The sequence below is a fragment of the Physeter macrocephalus genome, chromosome 21 (assembly GCF_002837175.3).
Source record: "Physeter macrocephalus isolate SW-GA chromosome 21, ASM283717v5, whole genome shotgun sequence".
Taxonomy (NCBI): Eukaryota; Metazoa; Chordata; class Mammalia; order Artiodactyla; family Physeteridae; genus Physeter; species Physeter macrocephalus.
In genome coordinates this window covers 23,520,541-23,546,075 of record NC_041234.1, presented here as the reverse complement: position 1 = coordinate 23,546,075, position 25,535 = coordinate 23,520,541, and the positions used below count along the sequence as shown (strand labels likewise).

The window sequence follows — 25,535 nt, the reverse complement described above, 5'->3', positions numbered from 1 at the left end:
TTTTTTTGCGGTACGCGGGCCTCTCACTGTTGTGGCCTCTCCCGTTGTGGAGCACAGGCTCCAGACGCGCAGGCTCAGCGGCCATGGCTCACGGGCCTAGCCACTCCGCGGCATGTGGGATCTTCCCGGACTGGGGCACGAGCCTATATCCCCTGCATCGGCAGGCGGACTGTCAACCACTGTGCCACCAGGGAAGCCCAAGCCTGACTCTTTCTCCTCCCCCCAAGCTAAAATAATCACCCCTCTTGAGCACATTTCAAGAGCAGAGAGGGTCGGGAGGTGACAGCACAAAGGATCATAGCTCCCAAGTCATCAAATGAGAAGGTCTATGGGAAGGGAGGACCCCATTCCATCTTGGAGGGTATGTGTGGTGCACAGACCAGGCCAGCATGGTCTCAGGCATCTGATGGGAACCCAGGAATGAGAAGAGCCCTGGGGTGCATCTAGAGCACCCGGCACAGGCAATGAGTGCTAACAGTGCAGTACCCGCAATTACTAATGTACACTGTGAATTATGTCATTGATGTAATCTTCATTTCACGTTTTTATGGTTTCCAGATTTATTATTTAAAGCCCGGGTATCTTTCAGGAGCTGTAGGCTTGTTTCTAGCCATGTAATAAACAGCTCCAGCTGAAGGGCACATCCCCATCTACTTAGTAACCTATCTGAAGACCTCTGGTCATCCTCAGCTCCACCCTGGCCCTCCCTGTTCCCTGTTCATCCTGGTCACAAGCCCTAGCCAGTCTTCCCCTCCCTCCCATCCCTGGCAGCCATCGTTCTGCAACCGACCGTCTCATTCACTGGCATCACAATAACCTGGTGCCTGCTTAGGTTCTGCCCTAGCCCTACTGCACCAGAGTCAATTGTGTACATCTCTAAAGTTTAAAACCACCACTCTGCTAAGAGTAGGGTACTACATCACTTTCCTTCGTTAGATGTCGATCATCTTGACTTAGCTTGGAATTGGGGGTCCCTCATTTTAAACAATTCACCACACCCCAAAATATTAATAACTCTTTTCTTTGTAATAAGCACAGTGACCAGTGAGGGTATCCTCGGATAAGCCGAGTGAAAACACTTGCGTGGTACTATTCTAAGAATACATGCTTTTATTAGTTTAAATGTCAGGAAGTATGTTACTGGTGGGAGTTTAAATTGGTATAACCTCTAGAGATGACAGTTTTGGCAAAATCTATTAACATTAAAACAGAAAACTCTATCAATTAAAACTGCATTCCACTTCTAAAAACAGATCCTACAAATAGCCTGTCACTTTATGCAAAATGACACGTCCCAGGTTAGTTACTGCAGCAGTATTTCTCTTAGCAGAAGGTTTGAAATAATATGTTAATATATGAGACATCCATAACTGAAAAACTATTCAGCCATTAAAAAAAATAATGAGGCCACTCTTTATAATCTGATATAGAAAAAAATCAGTTGAAGAACAATGTCTAATATGCTGCCATTTGTGTTTTTTAAAATGTGCCAATTATGTCTCAATAAAGCTGAAATTTTAAAAAGGTGTGCACATATATACATATATGCTCATGTGTAAATGCATGGAATATCTCTGGAAGAGACACAAGAAACTTCATTGTGGTCACCTTTAAGAGGAGCTGGGTGACTGGGGACAGGATGTGGAAGAGGACCAACTTTTTACGTTGTACCCTGTGTTCATCTTGAATTTTGTACCAGTATATATTTATTACTAGTAAATATGTATGTATATTTTATAAATATTGAATAGTAATAAATGTACATATGTATACATATTTACTAGTAATAAATGTGTATAAAATTCAAAATGAAAAAGCATTATATGTGTGAGTGTATACATTTGTATATATGTGTGTATATATACATACGTATGTGTAAATGTATTTAATCATAATAAATGGGTACAAAATTCAAAATGAAAGGGCTTTATTTTTATATATACATGTATGTGTATGTATACGTATGTGCGTATATATGTGTATACACAAACACACATATAGGTATAGACATATAGCCCTTTCGTACAAATGCAGGAAGTTTTACAGCAAAAAAAAAAAATCATCTTTTAAAATTTTTTTCCAGTTTTATTGAGATATAATTGACATACAGCACTGTATAAGTTTAAGATATACAGCATAATGATTTGACGTACATGTATCGTGAAATGATTACCACAATAAGTTTAGTTAATGTCTGTCATCTCGTATAGATACCAAAAAAAGGAAAAAAATGTTTTTTACCTTGTGATAAGAATGCTTAAGATTTACTCACTTAACAACTTTCAAATATACCATACAGCAGTGTTAACTATTGTCATTGTGTTGTACATTACATCCCTAGTACTTATTTATCTTGTAAACTGGAAATTTGTACCTTTTGACCATCTTCATCCAATTCCCTATTCCCACCTCTGGTAACTGCAAATTTGATCTCTTTTTATATGAGTTTATTTTTTTGTTTTTGTTTTAGATTCCACATATAAGTGAGATCATACAGTATCGATCTCTCTCTGTTTGACTTAACTTAGCATAACACCCTCTGGGTCCATCCATGTTGTCTCGAATGGTAGGATTTTCGTCTTTTTTATGGCCAAGTAATATTCCATTGTATATATATATACCACATCTTCTTTACCCATTCATCTGTTGATGGACCCTCACGTTGTTTCCTTGTCTTAGCTATTGTGAATAATGCTGCTAATTAACATGGAGATGCAGATATCTCTTCAGCATGGTGTTTTTGTTTTCTTCAGATATATTCCCAGAAGTAGAATTTCTAGATCACCTGATAGTTCCTTTTTTAAGTTTTTGAGGATCCTCCATACTGTTTTCCAGAGTGGCTACACCAATTCACAGTCCCACCAGCAGTGTACGAGGGTTCCCTTTTCTCCACATCCTCGCCAACATTTGTTACCTCTTTTTGATGATGACTGTTCTTTTTATTTGGCCGTGCCACATGGCTTGTGGGATCTTAGTTCCCTGACCAGGGATTGAACCCGGGCCCTTGGCAGTGAGAGCACGGAGTCCTAACCACTGTACCGCCAGGGGATTCTCAATGATGACCATTCTAACAGGTGTGAGGCGATACCTCATTGTGGTTTTAATTTTCATTTCTCTGATGATTAATGATGTTGAGCACCTTTTCCTGTACCTGTTGGCCATTTGTATGTCTTCTTTGGGAAAATGTCTATTCAGGTCCTTTGCCCATTTTTTAATTGGGTTGTCTGGTTTTTTTGTTATTGAATTGTGTGAGTTCTTTATATATGTGTGTGTGTGTGTGTGTGTATAATTTTTTTTTTTTTTTTTTGGCTGCGTTGGGTCTTTGTTGCTGCACACAGGCTTTCTCTAGTCATGGCGAGCGGGGGCTACTCTTCCTCGCGGTGCGCGGGCTTCTCACTGCAGTGGCTTCTCTTGTTGCGGGGCATGGGCCCTAGAGTGCAGGCTCAGTAGTTGTGGAGCACGGGCCCAGTTGCCCCGCAGCATTTGGGATCTGCCCAGAACGGGGATCAAACCCGTGTCCCTTGCACTGGCAGGCGGATTCTTAACCACGGTGCCACCAGGGAAGTCCCTCTTTATATGTTTTGGATATTAACCCCTAAAAGCAAAAATTTTAAGGAGACAAGCAAACACTCCCTTCTGTGGCCCCAGTACCAGCTATTGGTAGACACATGAACAGGAGCCAGTCTTGGAGCTAGTAAGTTTTTCATCTCAATTTCAAGTCTGCTATAAAATTATCTAAGCTGTGCATTGTATGGTTTCTTCTTACAGATCTTAAATCAACTGGAAGTGGTGAAAGAATTTCTGAGAAACAACGAGGATCTTAGAAATGGTCTTACAGAAGATATGCAGAAGCTAGACAGCCTCCATCAACAGCCTCAAAAACTGGATTCGAAGGAACCTAGGGCACAGACACCTGAAGGGAAGGCCTGAAGTGAGTTTAAGCATATGATGGTAAATAAGGACAGAATAGCCTCATCTCTTTAATGTCTGTTCTTTTAGGTAAGGCCATAACACACATAGTCTCATCTGAAGTTTCCCTATGTCCTTATTTGGAAAGAAAGGACACGGAGCTTTGTGCTCTTTCTAATTGATGGTTCTTACATCTGTGAACTAGTTCAAGATAAACTCCCTGTCAGCTTTGTTTAGTCAAGTATACCTGAAGTCATTGGTCTAGTCTTAAATGAATCAACTTTATGACATAATCAAGAAGCATTTCAGCCCTAAAGTGATGCCAGTGATGCCTCTTAGCCGTGGCATGAAGAATAGCAATTTGTTAATTTTCATAAGAAAAACTTGTTGGAACTTCCCTGGTGGTCCAACGGTTAAGACTCCGCGCTCCCAATGCAGGGGGCCCGGGTTCGATCCCTGGTCAGGGAACTAGGTCCCTCATGCCACAACTAAGACCCAGTGCAGCCAAATAAATAAATTAATTAATTAATTTTTAAAAATACTTGTTAAAATAACTATCTTCGGTATTTTACTTTTTTTCTTCAAATGAAGAAAATTAAATATTTTCTTTTATTTTAGGTTGACCTTCAACAAAAATCAGGCATGTTCTGTGAAAGTCAGCCGGGCTTCCATCTCAGCCGTCCTTTTCTGTGCAAAAGGGAAAACTTACCCAAGTACTCCACTCAAACAAAAAGGAATTTGTGTCATCTTTTCCTGGACTTTCCTTTAACTCTTTGGGAGTTTTTTTTTTTTTTTTTTTTTTTACATTCCTAAGCTTGGTGTTATGTGATCTGTACCAGCCAAAAAATATTGGATACTCTTGTGCCAAACTTGCTGTCATCCGGGCTTTTTTGTTTGTTTTTTGGGTTTTGTTTTTGGTTTTGTTTTGCTGTTTAAAAGGTGAGATTCTTTTCTGGTCCTAAAACTCTAACTGCTTAAACAGTAAAGGCTGTGTTCGGCCAGGCCTGTGTGAAGGGCCACGCAGAGTTCTCTGCCCACTGGCACGCAAGTTCTGTGCCCACACCCTTGCCTGAAAGTCTCATTCATGAGGATGCCCAAGGGTGGGCTGTGATGTACATGTTGAGATATAAATCCTTTTTGCCAGCAGGCAAGGAAAAAATGTGCCTGAAAGGCCATTTTCTAGCCATTTCCAGTTAGTACAGAACTGTTATTACCTGTTTCTGGTAGCTTGAGGCAGTAGGACAAAGAGGTGAGCTGGAGAACACAGTAACTTGACTGACCAAAGCAGGGGGAGGGCCCAGGCCAGCCTCACAAGCAGGGATGTCCGGGAAAGTTTTGAGGTTGCTGGCTTGTTTATGGCACTCTTAAGAAAAGTCAGCCTTGGTGGCAGTCACAGCTCTTCCGGTTCAGTTATAACCTGAGTGCTCCGAGCACAAGGCCTGGCCCTTGCGTGCTCAATGAATATTCGTTAACTGAAGGGTCAACTGATAGCTTAGAGGTATTCATAGATGCAAATGTTAGTTACTGTTAACTAAGCCTTGTCCTTTGTTATGAGATTGAGGAATGAAATTTTAATATTCTTATGGAAGTTCAAAGACATCATTTTCTTTCAGCAAATTCACAAATTCATTCATACTTCCTTATTCCTTTTACCCAAAAAGTCATACACTTTTGACTTTGTCCTGTTTGTTTCCTAAACTGCAAAACCCCTGTCCCATTGTATGCAGTGGTCTGTGGGATCAGCTTTACCCTCACCTTCCCTACCTCTGCTCATTTCCAAAGCCAGCAGTACTAAACTGGGCCTTGTTGCCCCTGGACCTTGAGGGACAGAATTGCCACATTCCCCACTGCCTGGAGGAAGTGCTTCCGTTTCGAGCCCAGGTGAAGCCCTGCTCCTTTGCTTACTCAGCTGCCAAACAAGGATGTGATTTTTAGAGAATGGGGCTGGGGAGATGTATTTTTACCCTGAAATGCATTTAATGTAGTTCTGTAAAACCTGGATGAATGCAAATATGCCTGTGACTTCCTGCTTTCATCTTTCCTGCTACTGTTTGGTCTTTAATCTTACATTTTCTTTCTCCCTTCATTTCATGGAGTTCCTTTAGAAGACTTCAATAGTAAAGTAACAATTTTCTTTCATCTTGCAACTTCCCGCAAACTAAGAAACTCCATGAAATATTTCCTAGTTTCTACATGTAAGATAACAAAACTTGGGATCAAATTAAATCTTGATTCACTAACCAATTTAAGATCTGATTTCTCACCTTAGGAACTTTGGATTATGAACACTTTCATTTCATACCTCTTGTATCTATTTAGCTTTTCCTTATCTACCCAAGAAACGTTTTATCAAGTATCAACCACGTGCCAGGCACTGAAGTTGATGCAAATGGAGGATATGTAAGGTATGGACAATGGTATGTGAGCTTTCATCTTACTGGATTTATTGTCTGCTCTGATGAATTAAAGATACTGTTCAGGGAATTCCCTGGTGGTCCAGTGATTAGGACTCAGCACTGTCACTCAACTGCTGGGGCCTGGGTTCGATCCCTGGTCGGGGAACTAAGATCCCACAAGGCGGGAGGTGCGGCCAAAGAAAAAAAGAAGATATTGTTCAGAAAACATTATTCTGGCAACATTTAATTACATTAAAATTGAAACGAAGATAGGAAGGCATGCCTGGAGGGGGCTTTAAAGCAAACATAGCTTTAAAGCAAACACAGCTTTAAGACTTCCATGGTGGTGCAGTGGTTAAGAATCCGCCTGCCAATGCAGGGGACACGGGTTCAAGCGCTGGTCCGGGAAGATCCCACATGCCGCAGAGCAACTAAGCACATGCGCCACAACTACTGAGCCGGTGCTCTAGAGCCCACAAGCCACAACTAGTGAGCCCGCATGCCACAACTACTGAAGCCTGAGCACCTAGAGCCCATGCTTCACAAAAGGAGAAGCCACTGCAATGAGAAGCCTGCACACCACAACAAAGAGTAGCCCCTGCTCGCTGCAACTAGAGAAAAGCCCGCATGCAGTGACGAAGACCCAGTGCAGCCAAAAATATAATAAATAAATAAATAAATTTATTTTTTTAAAAAAAACTATAATTAAAAAAAATAGCAAACATAGCTTTAAAGGTTGATCCAGGGACATCAACCCTGTGGGACTCTCTTCTACAGATCTGTGCACGTGGGCACAGGGCATGAACAAAAGGGTGTTCACAGCAGCCTTGGCAGGCAGCCATCAAGAGATGACTGGTTAAATAGTCACAGCACATCCATGCTACCGAGTATCATGCAACTGTTAAAAAGAAGGCTGCAATGCCATGATAGGGAATGACGTGTAAGACATTAAATAGAAAAGCAGAATGTCTAACAATGCATAGCATGCTATAAAGCTATGGTATTTTCAAATAACAGAGGTCTGAAAAGTTGTGTACTTTTCCCAAGGTTTTTTGCCATGTTACCGCTGCCAAGGGAATTGGGGTCAAATTTGGCTTTTCTATTTTTCGCACACTCGCATATGAAATTTTTACAACAAAGCTGCACTCCTGTAGTTTGAAAACTTTTCATTCAAATTTTGAATTTCAAAATAATAGACATAAATTCAAACTGCAAGACATGTGTCACGTTTCCTGGAATATATTGTAGCCTCCATTTTTGCGGGGGTCAGCTCCACCTCCAGGGGCACTCGTGAGTTATCAGGGTCAGGAGAGGCCCAGGAAGTGGTTTCCTTCCCCCGCACAGGGCTTCATCATCTCTAAGTGCCTTGGTTTTGTCCAGCAATGTGATTTGTTCCCAGCCTCTCCCTGAGACACAGTATGATGTTCATAATTTTGAAAGAATTCGAGGAGAAAAATGGTGGTAGCATTAGAGTTGCAAAGATAAGGCAGTTCATTGGATTTTAGCCTGGGCTTTGCCAGGAAGGTCAGAGGACCTAAAGAGAAAGACGTTACTTATTAAACTCGATATAAAACCCAAATTCTGGGAAGTAACAAAAGTGTGGCAATAACAAGAGCTTCTGAAAAAATAGCTCTGCCTATTTGGAAAATGTTTTTGGCTTCATAAAGTAGTGGTAGAGACCTGTAGACAGTTTAAGTTAAATTGCCAAGACCAGAAAGAATTATGTTTGAGAGTTTGGGGAGATTATGAAATGATTATTACCCTAATGATTTGAAGGGTGTGTTTTTATTAAAGTATTAATCGCTTACATGGCTTTAAACACTAATATCCTAGGCAACAAAGGGTTAGCTCTTAGCTGGGTGGGCATACTACAAATTAGATCCTGTAAGTGGAGCATTGCATTAGAATGGAGGTGTTGCAATCTTTTGAATATTTGCTCTAATCGTTTTTCCCTCTAAATTATAAATGTAGAGTGACAGGAAATTATCAGCAGGGATTACCTATTTTCCCCTTACCAGGTTAATTAGAAACCTACCTGCTCTGATATGTCTTCAACAGACAGTGGCCTTTTACTGAAAAATAATAGTCAAATTACAAAATACATTTTGTAAAACAAATCTAAAAATGCATTAATTTCCACTCATGTAAGAGCAAAGGGGGAAAATCCTTTAAAATTTTAATAAAAATCTCGATACAAGGTTATGATTCATTTCAGAACTTTCAGAACTGCTTTTTATTATTGTATGAGAGTCTGAACTATCTAAAATATTATGAGCTACCACCTATCTTCCAGAGACTTCTTTCCTGCTTCTCAAACCCATCCTCTATAATATATGTGTGTTTGTAATGACCACAAAACTGTAAACTGAGCATTTTGTGACATCTCTTGGGGAAGGTGGGCGATGACCTTACATGATTTATTACTTTCTACTGAGCTTCAGGAAGGCAGGAGAGTTTTTATTTCAGAGCCACGTGTGGTAGCCAGTCTCCAATATGGCCCCCAATGATCCCTGCCTCCTGCTATTCCCACCCTTGTGTTGTCCTCCCACAGCGTACCAAGGTTGGTCCATGTGACCAAGAGAACACAGCTGAAGTGATGGTATGTCACTTCCCAGATTAAGCTATAAAAGAGTATGGCTTCCATCTTGGGCTTTCTCTCTCTTGGAACACCTTCTCTGGGGGAAGCCATGTTGTGAGCACCCCTATGGCCCACATGACAAGGAACTGAAGCCTCCTGCAAACAACAGTGTGAGTGAGCTTGGAAGTGGATCCTCCAGCAAGTCTTCACAGACTGCAGAGAGAGACTTCAGACCCCAGCAGACAGACAGCTGAGAGACCCTAAGGCAGAAGCACCCAACTAGGCCTCTCCCAGATTCCAGATTCCTGGCCCTCCAAAATTCTGTGAGATATTTGTTGTTTTAAGCTAAGTTTGGGGGTGATTTGTTACACAGCAATAGATATCTCATACACTGTCACTTTCCAGAGTTTGTTTTTCCCCCTGTATGCAGAATGTGAAATGCAGAAACTGCCTACAAAGAGGACTACTGCTTAGATGCCACAGAAGGTGAAGTTGTGCCTGTCTTGTCCAAAACCTGATGTCTTCAGAAACTTTCAGTTGTTTTCAATATCTTTGCATTTGAAATCGTTAACAAAAGTAGGGCTTTTGATCACATACACTGGGGTTCCCCAGTAGACCACCCTGCAACTTCCCACATTCTCCAGAGGGAGTGGGGATTGGGGGTCAAATCCTAGAGGGCAGCCTCTGCTGCAGAGGTAATGGCCTTACACCCAAAGCCCTTCTCTTTTCTCTCCTCTTGCTCCCAGGTTTAAGCAAAAAGTCCTTTAGCACCCATAGGATTCCTAGGGGGGATACCCTGGGCTAATACTGTTGACCACTGACCCTCACCATCACCCCTAGCTAGAGTGCAACACAGGGTGATGATAGGTTCACCAGCTTTACAAACTGCCAGTTCCCCCATTTTTAGGCATGAGGAAAAGAGGAAAGGATTATGATCTTGTCGTTTTTATCTTGTTTACCTAGAATTCAGGGTTGACAGCCACTGACCTCTGAGTTGTTTATTTATCCTGATTACATTGAAGGTTCTGTCATTGCTCCCAGTCACCAACAGATTCTAGGTTCTCTTGCTAAGTACTCCTTAAAAGTCTGAGCTGGATTTCACTGAATTCATTTAAACCCCCTTGGAAGTATTTCCCTCAGTAGAAGTAGCCCTTGGAATTTTTTGGCGTACAGACATTGTGGCTTATCTGGCCCGGACACCGGAAACAAGTAACAAAAGCATGTTCCCAAGAGAGCTTAAAAAAAAATCAATAAATTAGCTAAGTTGAAGTGTCTTTCATTCAGCCTTCCTCCCCTACATAAACTAACCCTCGAGTTGCAGGTCCCGTGGAGAGGAAGACTAGCCAATCTACCCTCACCTTCTAAAAACCATTTTAGGGTACGGGTCAGGGTTAAGGGTCAGGGTTAGGGCAAGGGTTAGGATTAGGGTCAAGATTGGGGTACGGATACGTGTTAGGGTGAGGGTACGGGTGAGGGTACGGGTTATCGTTAGGGTACAGGTTAGGATTAGGCTACGGGTTAGGGTAAGGGTCACGAAATAAACAACACTCAACAGCTTCAGTTCTGTGCTATTTGCCATTGAAACTGCAGGTTTCAATCAGATTCACACTGTTTCAGAGTCAAAACCAAACTTTTCATTGATCTTTTCTTTAGGAAGAACAGTTCAGTGCTTGCAAGCTGCAAAGATTTGATAGGGCCCTCTCAATCATGTTCTGGGGTCAGCGGATCGTAGTCGGTGACCTCCAGGCAGTCGCCGTCAGTCACAGGGTCTTCAGCTGCAAGGGCGGGTAGCGGCGGTAGAGCCGGGAGAGGCGACAGAGGCAGCAGCGGCTGTGGCCGCCGTGGCGCCGCCATAGTGGTAGATCAGATAGCGGCTCCCCTGCATACTCTGCGCCACCACGTTGGTGCCGTGACACGCCATCAGCATTAAGTTGCGAGGCTGTACGAGGTAGGCGAAGCGCATGAAGACCATCGAGTACAAGATGAGCGTCGTCGTCATGCGGCCGCTAATGATGTCCGGCGGCGCCCGCATGTCCTTGAAGGCGGCCAGCGGGAGGCCCCAGTTGGCCACTGGACCCCAGAAGTGCGTGCTGGTCACGTAATCCCGGAACTCCTTGGTCTTCACGATCTCCACCGCCCTCCGCCACAGTGCCGCCACCGCCGCCGTGATCGCCGAGCCACGGGAGCACCAACGGATTAACAGCCAACCGACAACGAGGCGGAGCGCAGAGCCTGGAACCGTTGATTACCCTGCGTCGGCCCGGAACCTCCGCCTTCGTGCGGCAGCCGTAAAGCGCGCCAGACAGCACGTGCCGCCGCTGTCCTGCGTAGCTTTGGGGGCGGAGGCGCGGCCTCGCCCTCGTGCCTTCGCGTTTCTGCCGTAAAGTGCACCAGATGGCACGTGCAGCTGTCGTGCCTGTCTTTGGGAACGTGAGGCGCAGCCTCGCCCTTGTGCCTTCGCGTGACTGCCGTAAAGTGTGCATGCGTGTGCTTCTAAGTGAAGGTGGGATCTCAGCCTCGTCCTTCGCTCCCCGTCGTGCTGCGGCCAACTGGAAGCTCCTCGCCCAGGGAGGCGAGGGTCCTGCTGACTACTTTTCAGTTACACAGGGGGAAACTCTGTTCTCTCCAGTCTGTGGACAGCGTTGACCAGATGTTGATACAAAATTCTTCAGCCAGGTACAGAATTTTCTTTGCACAATTTGCCCGAGTGTTACTTGCGAAGTGACATTTCACCTCTAAATATTTCAGCATCTGGCTCTTCACAAGGACATTCTCCTACAAACCACAGTACAATAATCCACTCAGAGACTTAACATTTAGTACAATACTATCGTCTAATATGCAGTGCATATTTAAGTGTTATAGTTTTATGGCTGTTTTTTTTCTTTATTGTTGGAGGGGGGAGATCCAGGATCCACTCAAGATTCACATTTAGTTATCATCTCTTTTGCATTAATCTAGAAGAGTTCCCCAGCGTTTTTTGTCTTTTGTAACATTGATATTTTTGAAAAGTACAAGTCAGTGTTTCAGAATGTTCTTAATTTGGATTAGTCTGTTTTCTCTTAATTTAAGTTAAATGTTTTTTGGCAAGAATGCTACACACGTGTGGTTGTGTCCTTAGTGCATCACAGTGGGAGGCACGTGATATCACTTTGTTCCATCATTGGTGATAGTGAGTTTGATCATTCGGTTAAGGAGTTGTCTGCCAGATTTTTCCATTGTAAAGGACCTTTTCCTCTATGTAATCAACAGATAATCCAAGGGGAGCCTCTTATGAGAGTGTATGGATAAGTCTTTCACCTAATAGTTAATATCCATTGATGAAAATTCTTAATGAAAAAACTGATGACTCTTTTCCCAGTGTTTTGTACCTTATCCAGTAAAAGTAATGTGTTGAAAAGTAATTAAGTATACATTGAAATAGTAATACATTAAGTAGTGATTTATAAACAAGCCCATTATACCTTTAAAAATTAATACATTCATTATCTATGTTCATTTACATCCCAGATGTTTTACAAATATAGCTTTAAAATATACGGTATAGGGCTTCCCTGGTGGCGCAGTGGTTGCGCGTCCTCCTGCCGATGCAGGGGAACCGGGTTCGCGCCCCGGTCCGGGAGGATCCCACATGCCGAGGAGCGGCTGGGCCCGTGGGCCATGGCCGCTGAGCCTGCGCGTACGGAGCCTGTGCTCCGCAACGGGAGAGGCCGCAGCAGAGGGAGGCCCGCATACCACAAAAAAAATAAAAATAAAAAATAAATAAAATAAAATAAAATATACGGTATAGCCATTGTTCAAAAGGAAAGCAGCATCATTTTCATATAACCCTTTTAAAGCACTGGGCTTCCAGATATCGATGACTGGTATACTGGTGTGAGTCAGTTAAGTATACATTTGAATAAATAAATCAGCAAGCATGAATTGAATGACATTTTAGGCCTACCCTGCCAGATGCTCCAATGTCCTAAAAGAAATGTAAGTTGCCACTCCTTGTCCACAAGAAGCTATCAGTACTTGTAGATCGTCTCACATAGGTTGTTACTTGATTTTGATTACCTGTTGCTGTGTAACAAATCACCCCAAAACACAGTGGCCTAGAACAACAACAATCCTTTATTTTACTCAGAGATTTGCAATTTGGGTGGGACTCAATGGAAACAACTTATCTGCTCCATGCATGGCCAGCTGGGGCAGCTCAGCTTGACACTGGAAGATCCACTTTCAAAATGATTCACTAACAAGGCTGGCAAGTTGATACTGGTTGTTGACAGGGAACTCAGCTGGGACTATTCAAGCTGCTTGTGCTTCCTCACAGCATGGTGCCTAAGAACAAGTGTAACAAGAGAATCAAACAGAAGCTATGTGGTAGGCAGAATTCTAAAATGACCCCCAATGACCCCTGCCCTTGCATAATCTCCCCCAAGTGTGGGCAGAACCTATGAATATGATTAGATATCACTCCCATGATTATATGACAAAAGGGAATTTGCAGATGTAATTAAGGTCCCCAAACAGTTGACCTTAACATAGGGAGATTCTCTAAGTGGACATGACCTAATCACATGAGGTGCTTTGTTTTTTGTTTTTGGCTTAAGACAACAGAAGTTTATTTTCTCACAGTTCTGGAGACTAAAAGTCCAAAATTCAGCAGGGTCACGCTCCCTTTTGGGGCTGCCTCTTCCATCTTCTGGTGACTACAAGCATTCCTTGGCTTGTGGCCACAGTACTCCAGTCTTGGCCTCCATGGTAACATTGCCTCCTCCTCTTCTGTGTCTCTTCTCTCTGTCACATGAGCCATTTGAGTGTGGGTCTGGAGGTCAGAGACGGAGAAAGTCAGAGATTGAAAGTGTGAGAGGGATTTGACCTGAAGGAGATTCTCTATAGCTGGCTTTGAGCGTGAAGGGGGCCACGTGGCAAGGAATTTCGGCAGCCTCTAGGAGCTGAGGGCAGCCCCAGCTGAGTGCCAGCAAGGAGAGGCAGACCTCAGTCCCACAGCCACAAAGAACTGAATTCTTCCAACAGCATGCACGCCTTTTGAGACCCTGAGCAGAGAACCTAGCCATGCTGTGCCCGGAATTCTGACCTACAGACTGTGAGCGAATACGTGGGTGTTCTTTCAAGCCACTAAGTTTGTGATAATCTGTTGTGCAGCAATAGAAAACTAATATAAGCTGTATTTATTGGCTTTTATGATCTAGCCTCAGAAGTCCCATAACATAACTTTCTCCAGACAAAAGCCCACCCAAACTCAACGAGAGCGGACATAGACCCACCTCTGTAAGGCAGGAATGTTCAAAGTCATACTTTTGAAGAAGAGCATGTGGGATGGGAAATATTGTTGGACCACCTTTGGAAACTACAGTCTACCATATTCTTTAACTTGAAATCACATGACTATAGAATATTGGATCTCACGGATTGTCTGTACAATGGGGATGATAGTGGTGCCTACCTCACAGCAGTATTGTGAGGTTTCAGTGTGTTTGTCCATGTTCAGTGCTTAATATAGGGCCTGGTGTATAAGAAGTGCTCAGTGAATTTTACCTGTTATCATTATTATCATCCAGTCCAACCCGCTCAGTTTACAAATAAGGCAGGAAGCTTTAAGGAATTGTGTCATTTGCCACGGTGACTCGGTGAATTCATGGTAGACCAGGATTAAGATTTCCTTCTCTCACAGTAATCCTCTGCACAAATCACTTTAACGTCTGATGTGTTTCTGTCTTTCCAACTATATTGTAAGTTCCCTTAGGCCAGCGAAAGTATCACCAAATGAAATATTCCTTCTCCCCACAAGCCTTTCTAATGTGTTGACTGGATTTGGCCCAAATTGAACAAGACAAGATCTGCCTGTTCAGAGGGGCATTTTAAAGCTAGAGAAACGGAGGTACAGACAACGGTACAGGCAACGTTTAAGTGACTTTCCTGGTAGATTCCCGGCTGGTGGATGCCTGGCTAAGTATAGTCTTTGTATAAGGTTTGTACCTGGTAGATACTTGTTGGTTGTTACAGTTGCAATGAATGGCCCAAATGGAGGGTAAGACACTGTAATGGAACTTGGGGAGACTTGAGAAGGATACAAGGCTAGGAATGGGCAAAGCTGTAGAGAATCCTACCTGGCAAAGATAGTGACAAAACAGTTTTAGGATTAGAGAACATCAGTAATGCTGTCCTGGGATTACCCTTCCCCACAGGGAAATTAGGCTGCTGTATATTTCACTGTATTTTGATAGGTGAGACTAAGCAGCTAAAGGTTTATTATTATTATTGATAGTATTTCTTTACCATTACTATCATTTCTACTCTCTGTGCCAACATAAAGCTGTCAGGGCCTACTGTGTGGCTCCACCTTGAGACACATGAACATGGAGGGCAAGTTCACTGTCATCTTTCAAAGGAAAACGTTGGGAGAAGACTGGCAAATACTAAGATAGATTCCTACCTTTCCCTAGTCTACTGAAAACTTGCCATCGCATACTTTCTTATAACGAAGATTCCAGGTTTACAGGTCTCATGACATTTTGTTGGACGTTAAGGCTGCGGACCCACGTGACCACTCAGTGAGTTCCAGAGCAGTGGACCATGGAGAGCACACCTTTTGATTTTATTTATTTTCTTTTTAACTTCTTATTCTGAAATAATTTCACATTCACAGAAAAGTTAAAATAGTTTAAAACAAGAATGACAAAGCAAGAAGTGTGAAAAGAACTCATGTATATCCTTCACCGAGATTTACCAACTGTTAACATTCTGACACATTCGCTGTATGGTTTTCTTTGCCCCTAAGAACTTCAGAACTTCAGTGTCTTTTTCCTAAGCATGCGGACGCTCGTGGACTTTCTCTTACGTTACTGCAGTATACCCATCAACAGCAAGGCGTTTACCATTGATACAGTACTGTAATCTACAATCCTTATTCACATTTTGCCAATTGTCCCAATAAATGTCCTGTGTAACAATTTTCTGTTTCTAGTCCAGGATGCAGACTGGGGTCATGCATTGCATTTAATTGTGATGTCCCTGTAGTCTCCTCTAATCTACAACAGTTCCTCCGCCTTTCCTCAGCATTCATGACCTTGACACTTTAGAAGAGTACAGGCCAGTGGTTTGATAGAATGTCCCTCAGTTTGGGTTCCCTTGATGTTTCCTCACGACCACGTGCAGGGAGTTCATGTTTGGCAGGAGCCCCGCGGAAGTGACATCCTGTGCCCGGCGCGGCACCTCACCAGGCACATGATGGCCATTAGTGAGACGAAGGTGGCCTTCTGGTGACTAGTGAGACCAAGGTAATGTTCACTAGGTCTCTCCACTGTAAAGTCAGTATTTTCCCCTTTGTAATTCATAAGTAATTTGTGGGGAGATACTTTGAGACTATGTAAATATCATTTCCGCATCAAATATTTTAGCATCCATTGATGATTCTTGCCAGAATCAAGAATTACCGTAATGGGAGGTCCCTGGTGGACCAGTGGTTAGGACTTGGCGCTTTCACTGCCGTGGCCCGGGTTCAGTCCCTGGTTGGGGAGCCCGGGTTCAGTCCCTGGTTGGGGAACTAAGATCCCACAAGCCTTGCAGTGCGGCCCAAGGGGTGGGGGGAAAGAATTACTGTAATGATGACAGCATTTAATTAATTTATTTATTTTTGGCTGTGTTGGGTCTTCGTTGCTGCACGCGGGCTTTCTCTAGTTGCGGCGAGCAGGGGCTACTCTTCATTGTGGTACGCGGGCTTCTCATTGCGGTGGCTTCTCTTGTTGCAGAGCACGGGCTCTAGGCGCACAGGCTTCAGTAGTTGTGGCACGCAGGCTCAGTAGTTATGGCTTGCGGGCTCTAGAGCGCAGGCTCAGTAGTTGTGGTACACAGGCTTTGCTCCGCGGCATGTGGGATCTTCTCGGACCAGCGCTGGAACCCGTGTCCCCTGCATTAGCATGAGGATTCTTAACCACCGCGCCACCAGGGAAGTCCCAGCCGTTTATTTTTTTTAATGATTTTCTGTCTTGTGGTTTAAAACAAAAATCAGAGATTGTATTTCATTAGAGCTTCCCTGGATTGCTGGCCAACATTTATAAAACATAAGACTATTCCTGAATTATGGCTATGAAAACTGAACATTTAGGATTTAGGTATTTTATGAAATTTTTTTTGGCCACATCTTATGCTCATTTCCTTGGAATATTTGCTCTCACATTGTACCAAAGGGAATCAATAGCACAGTGCCTCAAGAGAAGCTGGATGAATAAAACAGTAGGTGGATATATTGGCTCTGCTATTTTCAGTTATTGCAAAAAGTAATTTTAGAGCCATCTGTGGCCCTGACTCTAATCTTTTGCCTTCTTATGCCGTTCCCCCACCCCCCACATGTGAATACAGTGGCTGAAGCCTGCGTGGTTATGCAGTGTCTTCCAGTAGCTAAGAGAACATCAATTAAGTGTGTTATACCTCAGCTTCTCTAGCTATAAAACGCACCCTGTGTTCTGGTCTGGGTCCCTCTGTGCAATTGAGTGGCAGGAGGGGATCATTGGGGCCGGGCCCCAGTGGACCGTGGCTTCCTCCGCATCTTGTTTCATATCTGCCGTATTCCTGTGTCCTCAGATCAGGTCAGTGGTGAAGGAAGCAGAAGGCTGCAGGCCTTCCTCCCCCTCCCCTGCCAGGGCCTCATTCGCAGCGTCCTGTCACCGGAAATAGGTCAGTGCCTACTCCTCATACATAGTCTTGGCACCGGGAAATGAAAAAACCTTTTGTTAACCTTTTACTGAAAGGATCATCAAGTATTTTAACTCTTAGAAAATTTTGATGTTTTAAAACTTTGTTTTGAAAGTGTTTCACACTTAACAAAAAAGTTGCAAGAATGCAGAGAATTCTCCTATACCCTTTCCTGAGATCCACCAAGGTCAGAGTTCTATCCGGGAAGCAGGGCCGCTGAGCGTGAGAAGGGATTTATTGCAGCGAATAGACGGGACGGAGCTGGGGAAGTTATGGGGGAGGTGGAGGGAGGAAGAGTTGACAGCCGGTCAGTGCGAGGAGCCAAAGCAGGGCCTGGGCCCTGAAGGGAGGCTGACCAGGAGTCTAGAGCTGGGCCTGGGGAGAGGCGCTGGGGTCACCCCCGCATTCAGGGGGACGCGCTGGCCACGAAGCGGAGGAGAAGAGAACAAGCTGGGGTCCACCAGCACCTCTGTGCCTGCCTGCCTGCCTTCCACTGCGTTTAACCCCGCCGCCTTCTGAGAGTCCGTTTCCTTCTGCTTCAAACCTCTTGCAGTGATGTCTGAGCCAGGTCTTCCCTGGAATCGCGCGGGGAAGGCAATTCCGGGAACCACGGTCCGGCTCAACCGGGTTGACACAGTACCAACCACTACAGCCAAGTTGAAACTTTGCCATGGTCGTTTTATTGTTCTCTTTATAGATACGCATGTGTATATGTGTGTATGTGTATCTATATATGTAATATATATATATAATCCAAACACACATTACTTTTTATCTGAACCATTTGAGAGTAGGTTGCAAACATCATTTTGCTTTACTCCTTAATACTTCACTGTGTATTTCCTAAGAACAAAGATATTCTCTGATGTAACCACAGTATAGTTATCCTTGATGAAATGTTGTATACAATATTTTATGTAAGTATAGTGCACATTTCAGTTTTGTCAATGGTCCCCAAAATGTCCTTTATTGCATTTTTTCTCTTCAGTACAGGACTCACACAGGGCATTTAGTAGTCCTCTTTCATCTGGAACAGTTCCTCAGCCTTTCTCTGTTTTTCATACCATGGACGTTTTTGAAGAGCACAGACCAGTTATTTTATAGACTGTTCCTCAGTTGGGACCTGCCCGATGTTTCCTCACAGAGTCACATCTCAGCCAAAATACTGTCAAAGTGATCTGTGTCCTTCTCAGAGTATCACATCCAGAAGCACGTGTCTGTCTGCCTCTCACTGGTAATGTCCATTTTCATTACCTGGTCAAGGCATTGTCCAGTTTCTCCACTGCAGAGATACGACTGCCCCTTGCAGCTAATAAACGCTCAGTAGGTAATTACTTTAAGACTATGTAAATATCCTGCTCCTTTTCAGACTTTCTCTCCCATAGATTCAGCATCCATCTTCTCCAAATCAATATTTACTCTGATGGATGCAGAGTGGTGATTTTCCAGTTCCACCAGTCCTTCCATATATATCTGTCAGCATTACTATAAGGAAGACCCTCCCTTCTCCCTCCATTTTTTCTTTGTTTGTTTGCGCTGCGCCGCTTGTGGGATCTTAGTTCCCCGACCAGGGACCAAACCCGGGCCCTTGACAGTGAAAGTGCCGAGTCCTAACCACTGGACTGCCAGGGAATTCCCCCCCTCCCCCTTTTTATATACTTACCTATTTATTATTAAGGTGGTCTCATGGATTCCTACTTTATTCAGTGGGTTATAATCCTTTACTGTCCCCTTAATTTGATGCCCTAATCAGCCCATGTTTGGACAGTGGGAGCCCCTTGAAGCTGTCTCCTCTGACCTTTCAGCATTAAACTCCACAAAAAGATACACCGTGCAAGGGCTGTCTTCTCCCCGATTTATTCCATGCTCTCCACCCCATCCCCAAACTTATAGGTAACTAACTACATTGTTTTCTGGTTCATCCTTCCTGTGTTTCCTTTTGCAAAAGTGAGGAGATACGTGCATATTTACTTATTTCCCTTTCTTACACAAATGGGAACAGACTGTTTAAACTCTTTTTCACTTTACAGTATATCCTGGAAACCACCCCACGTCACCTCACAGAGATCTTCCACATTCTTTTTTCTACAGCTACGTAGTACTCCATTGTGTGGGTGTATCACCGTTTATTTAGCCAATAGCCTTGATTTGGATGGTTTCTACTATTTTGTGAGTACGAATAATGCTGAATATCCCTGTGTCTGTATTTTCTTGTTGTTACTGGTGTATTTTAAGAGGAAGGCCCTAGAAATGGTACTGCTGGGTCAAAGGGTAAATACAAATCTAGTTTTGCCAGATATTGACAAATTCACCTTCCATTTTGCATTCTTACAATGTTTAAGAGTGTCTGTTACCACACAGCCTTGTCAACAGTATATTGTCAAGCTTTAGAATGTTTGCTAACCTCATGGATGAGAAATGGTATCTCACTGTAGTTTTTTTAAATAACAGCTGTATTGAGGTACAATTCACATACCGTACAGTTCACCCATTTGAAATGTACAGTGGTTTTTAGTGTTTTCACAGAGCTGTGCCATCATCACGGTAATCAATTTTAGAACATTTTCATCGCCCCAAAAAGAAACCCCGTACCCATTAGTAGTCGCTCCTCATTGTCCCTTCCCCAAAGTGCCTGGCAACCTCTCAACTCCTTCCTGACTCTACAGAGTTGCCTATTCTGGACATTTCGTATATGTGACATTTAGGTCTGGCTTCTTTCATTTAGCATTATGTTTTCAAGGTTCGTCCATGTGGTAGTGTGTGTGTCAGTACCTCATTCCTTTTTATGGCAGAACACTCTTCTACAATGTGGAGAGACCACATTGTGTTCATCCATTCATCAGTTGATGGACATTTGGGTTGTTTCCGCTTTTTGGCTATTGTGAATAGTGCTGCTGTGAACATCTGTTTACACGGTTTTTGGTTTTTTTGTTTGTTTTTTTAATTGAAGTATAGTTGATTTACAATGTTGTGCCCATCTCTGCTGTACATCAAAGTGTCTCAGTTATACACATGTAGACATTCTTTGTTTACATCCTTTTCCATTATGGTTTATCACAGGGTATTGAATATAGTTCCCTGTGCTGTACAGTAGGACCTTGTTGTTTAGCCATCCTATATATAATACTTTACATCTGCTAATCCCAAACTCCCAGTCATTCCCTCCCCTCCCCACCCCTTGGCAACCACAAGTCTGTTCTCTTTGTCTGTGAGTCTGTCTCTGTTTTGTAGATAAGTTCATTTGTGCCGTATTTTAGATTCCACATATAAGTGATATCATGTTATTTGTCTTACTCTTTTTGACTTCACTTAATATGGTAATCTCTAGATGCATCCATGTTGCTGCAAATGGCATTGTTTCATTCCTTTGTGAGTAGTATTCCATTGTATATATGTACCACATCTTCTTTATCCATTCATCTGTCATTGGACATTTAGGTTGTTTCCATGTCTTGACTATTGTGAATAGCGCTGCTGTGAACATAGGGGTGCGTGTATCTTTTTGAATTATAGTTTTGTCCGGGTATATGCCCCGGAGTGGGATTGCTGGATCATATGGTGATTCTGTGTTTACTCTTCTCAGGAACCTCCATACTGTTGTCCATAGTGGCCGCATCAACTTACATTCCCACCAACAGCGTAGAAGCGGGGGTTCCCTTTTCTCCACACCCTCTCCAGTATTTGTTATTTGTAGACTTTTTAATGATGGCCATTCTGACTGGTGTGAGGTAGTGCCTCATTGTAGTTTTGATTTGCGTTTCTCTAATAATTAGTGATGTCGAGCATCTTTTCATGTGCCTACTGGCCATCTGTATGTCTTCTTTGGAGAAATGTCTATTAAGCTCTTCTGCCCATTTTTTGATTGGGTTGTTTTATGTGGTTGTATGTTTTCACTTCTCTTGGGTAGATCCCTGGGAGTGGAATGACTGGGTCATATGGTAACTCTATGTTTAGTCTTTTGAAAATCTGTCAGACTGTTTTTCCAAAGTGGCTTCAACGTCTTACATTCCCACCAGCAGTGTACGAGGGTTCCAATGTCTCCGCAGCCTCAATAATGCTTGGTGTTCTCTTTTTGATCGCAGCCATCCTAGTTGATGTTCTCAGTGTAGTTTTAATTTGCACTCTTACTATGAGTGAATTTGAGTATCTTTTCACATGTTTAAGGGCCATTTTAATATCCTTTTAGGTGAATTGTCAATTCATGTCTTTGGCTTGTTTCTATATGGGAATTTTGGACTTTTCTCCCCTCTCATTTTGAAAGTTCTCTCTATATTAGAAATATTAGTACTCTATCTGTGAGGTATGTTGCAAATAATTTCTTCTTTTGTGGTGTTTTTAGCAGCATTACTCATAATAGCCTCACGCTGTGAACGGACATTTAAAATGTGGTCTATCCATTACTGGGATACTGTTCAGCAATAAAAAGGAAGGAACTATGGATACATGCTATGACATAAATGAACTTCAAAAACCTGATGCCCAATGAAAGAAGCCAGACACAGGAGACCACATGCTGTATGATGTCGTTTATATAAAATATCCAGAAAAGGCAGATATATAGAGACAGAAAGTAGATTAGTGGTTGCCTGGCTCAGGGGATCAGAGTGCAAAATGGGATCAACAGTAAATGTGCACGAGGGATCTTGGGTGATGAGAAGGTTCTAAACTGATTTGTGGCAGTGTCGCACAGCTTGGTAAATTTACTAAAACATCATTGAATTGTACACTTGAAATAGGTATGTTATATGATATCTAAAATATACCTCAATAAAATTAGAAAAAAATTATATTTTTAGATAGTCAAATTTATCAACCTTTTCTTTCATTGCATCTGGGTTTTGAGTCAAGTTGGGAAAGCTGTTCCCTGTACTTGGGCCATTGAAGTAATTCACCCTGTTTTCTTCCAATACTTGTATGGTTTCTTTCTCTCTCTTTAAAATCTAGATCTCCCACCCATTTGGAGTTTGTTCTTGCGTGTGCTGGGAGATAGGGATCTAGTTTTATCTTTTCCCAAATGTGTATCCTGTCACCCCAACATTTATTCAAAAGTTCGCCTTTGCCCAGTGATTTGAGATGCCACTTCTACCATATACTAAATTTCTGTATGTACTTCAGTCTATTTCTAGACTTTCTGTTCTATTCCATTGATTTGTCTGTCAGTGCATCAATACCATACTGGTTTTTTTTAGTGGAACATTTTATTTTTTAATAGATCTTTCTTGGAGTATAATTGCTTCACAATACTGTGTTAGTTTCTGTTGCACAACAAAGCGAATCAGCCATGTGCATACACATGTCCCCATATCCCCTTCCTCTTGAGCCTCCCTCCCATCCTCCCTATCCCACCCCCGTAGGTCATCGCAAAGCACCGAGCTGATCTCCCTGTGCTACGCTGCCGCTTCCCACTAGCCAACTATTTTACATTCGGTAGTGTATGTATGTCGATGCTGCTTTCATTTCGTCCCAGCTTCGCCCTCCCACCCCATGTCCTCAAGTCCATTTTCTGTGTCTACTACCTCTTTATTCCTGCCCTGCAACTAGGTTCATCAGTACCTTTTTTTTTAAGATTCCATATATATGCGTTAGCATAAACCATACTGTTTTAATCATAGAGGCTTTATGTTTTAATATCTGGTAGAGCTAGTTCACCCTCGTGAACTAGCTAGTTCACTTTTCCTTTTCACTGTTTTCTTAGTTTTTCATATATAAACTTTAGGATCAACCTGTGTAGCCCCATAAAAACATTTTTATTTTCATTAGGATCAGATTAAATTTGTTAACTTTGGAAGAACTGACATTTTTATTATGTTGTTGTGGGTTGAATTTTGTCCACCAAAAAGATATGTTGAAGTTCTAACCCCTGGTACCACACAATGTGACCTCATTTGGAAATAGGGTCGTTGCAGATGTAATTAGTTAAGATGAGGTCATACTGGAGTGGGCCCAGTACTAAGGGTGAGCCCTTAGTCCAATATGACTGTTCTTATAAAAAGCAATTCTGCCTCAAGTCTAGCGTAGAAATACAGGCTTGAGTTTCCAGCCTGCTGGCCTGTGCCCACAATCACATGAACCAGCTCCTTAAATGTGCATGTATATATGTGTGTGTATATGTATTTTTCATATATCCTCTGGAGCATACCGACTGATATACATGTTGTTTTTCTATTCAAAAAGATGTCTATTTTTGTCTGGCACACGGGCCTCTCACCGCTGTGGCCTGTCCCGTTGCGGAGCACAGGCTCCGGACGCGCAGGCTCAGCGGCCATGGCTCACGGGGGCCCAGCCGCTCCGCGGCACGTGGGATCCTCCCGGACCGGGGCATGAACCCGCGTCCCCTGCATCGGCAGGCGGACTCTCAACCACTGCGCCACCAGGGAAGCCCTGTGTCTTTTAAGAGTGGTTCAAAATTGAAACTTGTTTTCTATAGCCATGGTTTGAGATATAACATTCTGGGCTTGTACTTTCCTTGGGTTTCTTGAAAATGCTGTTCCACCCTCACATTACTTTGCATATTACACGAGAAGTCTGATGCTAGGCAAATTTTCTTATTCATGTAAGTAATTTGACCTTGTGCCTGGAAGCCCTGAAGATCTTTTGTCTTAAAAGTCTAAAATTTTAATAAGATATGTCTCAGAGTTGATAGATTAATGTCAATTTTCTGAAGTACATGGTGGGCCATTTCAATATGTAGATTTAAATTTTCTCTTATTTCTTGGATTAGAGTTTTTAAAAAAGTTAATGTCACCAAAGATTAGACATATTGAGATCATGTGCCTCCTGACAACATGAGCAAATATCAAACCAACAATTTTATAGAGAGACATTCTATAAAATCACTGGCCATTACTTTTTCAAAAGTGAACCAGTGGTCCAGTGGTTAGGACTCAGCACTTTCACTTGCTGGGGCCCCGGGTCCAATCCCTGGTCGGGGAACTGAGACTAAGGAGACAGGACAACTAAATGCGAAATGTGCTCCTGAACTGCATCTGGGTCCAGTAAAAGGTCACTAGAGTAGGACAACTGACATAATTTACTAACTAAAGTTTGTTCCTATTATTTGCAACCAAGAAACTAGCCAGTACATATCAGTGGTACAATGGTGGGCCCAAGCAGAGATCCTTGAATTTGCTACTATTATTATAGTTTATATTAAGCATTCACAAACCTTTGAGCATGTTCTCCCACTGAATGCTGACTTTCACAAACCTGGAGTATCACCATCCCCATTATATAGATGAAAAACTTTGATTCAGAGAGGATTAAGGGATTTGCCCAAGATTGTTCAGCTAGTAAGTGGTGAATCGGATAACTGAATTCATCTTTATTTCAGTCACAGTGCTTCTTAACTAATGACTTTTTCTGACAACTCCTTATTTTTTCCAGGAAACCACTGCATAGTCACTCTGTCATGAAAAGGCTGGAAAGAAACTTACCTGAAGCCAAGGTTGGAAGGCCTGATGCCACTGCATGTTTTGGAAATTGTTGATCACCCATTAAAAAGTAAGTTTATGGCTTCCATATTATTTGGTACTAGTGAAAATGGATTCAGGATAGCATTCCTTCACAAAAGACAGCCAAAGAAAGTAAAAAAAAATCAATTCTCTATTATTCTTAACAGAATTAGGCCATAAGCAGTATCTACCACATGTAGAATCTCAGATATTTTATAAACCTGGACTATTCCACCAATTAGATATAAAGTGACTGGGTTTTCTCTTTCTGTGTCAGTGGAATAGTCTGCCATGAGCCTGACTTTCCTGCCTCTCGCACAAATCTTGACATCATGATTTATGTTCCTGAACAGATTAGACTTAAGAGCAAATCATCAGCAACAGGTATAATAATCTTGGCAGAACATTTATTTTAATTAATTGCTTTCTGCCTACCATTGATGGAAGGGTGCTGATGCCATTTACCTTGTTAAGGATTGGTGCCTGTCATGTTATTTT

General features: G+C 42.6%; 2 protein-coding genes across 8 annotated transcripts in view; one reads left to right on the top strand and one right to left on the bottom strand.

Annotated features, from left to right (window-relative positions):
• Positions 1-25,535, top strand: part of C21HXorf38 (chromosome 21 CXorf38 homolog) — a 41,823-nt gene that overhangs the window by 12,902 nt on the left and 3,386 nt on the right. For 3 of the 7 annotated variants that reach the window (XM_055081836.1, XM_055081833.1, XM_028482537.2), the window contains 4 exons: positions 3,769-3,931; positions 4,528-6,326; positions 19,678-19,755; positions 24,970-25,086. In XM_055081836.1, coding sequence (XP_054937811.1) covers positions 3,769-3,930 — 162 coding nt within the window. In that variant the 3' untranslated portion in view covers position 3,931; positions 4,528-6,326; positions 19,678-19,755; positions 24,970-25,086. The remainder of the gene's footprint in view (positions 1-3,768; positions 3,932-4,527; positions 6,327-19,677; positions 19,756-24,969; positions 25,087-25,535) is intronic. The other 4 variants (XM_055081835.1, XM_028482536.1, XM_007120983.3 and 1 more) reach the window with 4 other exon arrangements.
• MPC1L (mitochondrial pyruvate carrier 1 like) lies at positions 8,496-11,128 on the bottom strand (the record flags this gene model as incomplete). The annotated part of the gene is made up of 1 exon (XM_028482919.2): positions 8,496-11,128. A coding segment is annotated over one exon (474 nt), but the record flags the coding sequence as incomplete, so codon positions are not given.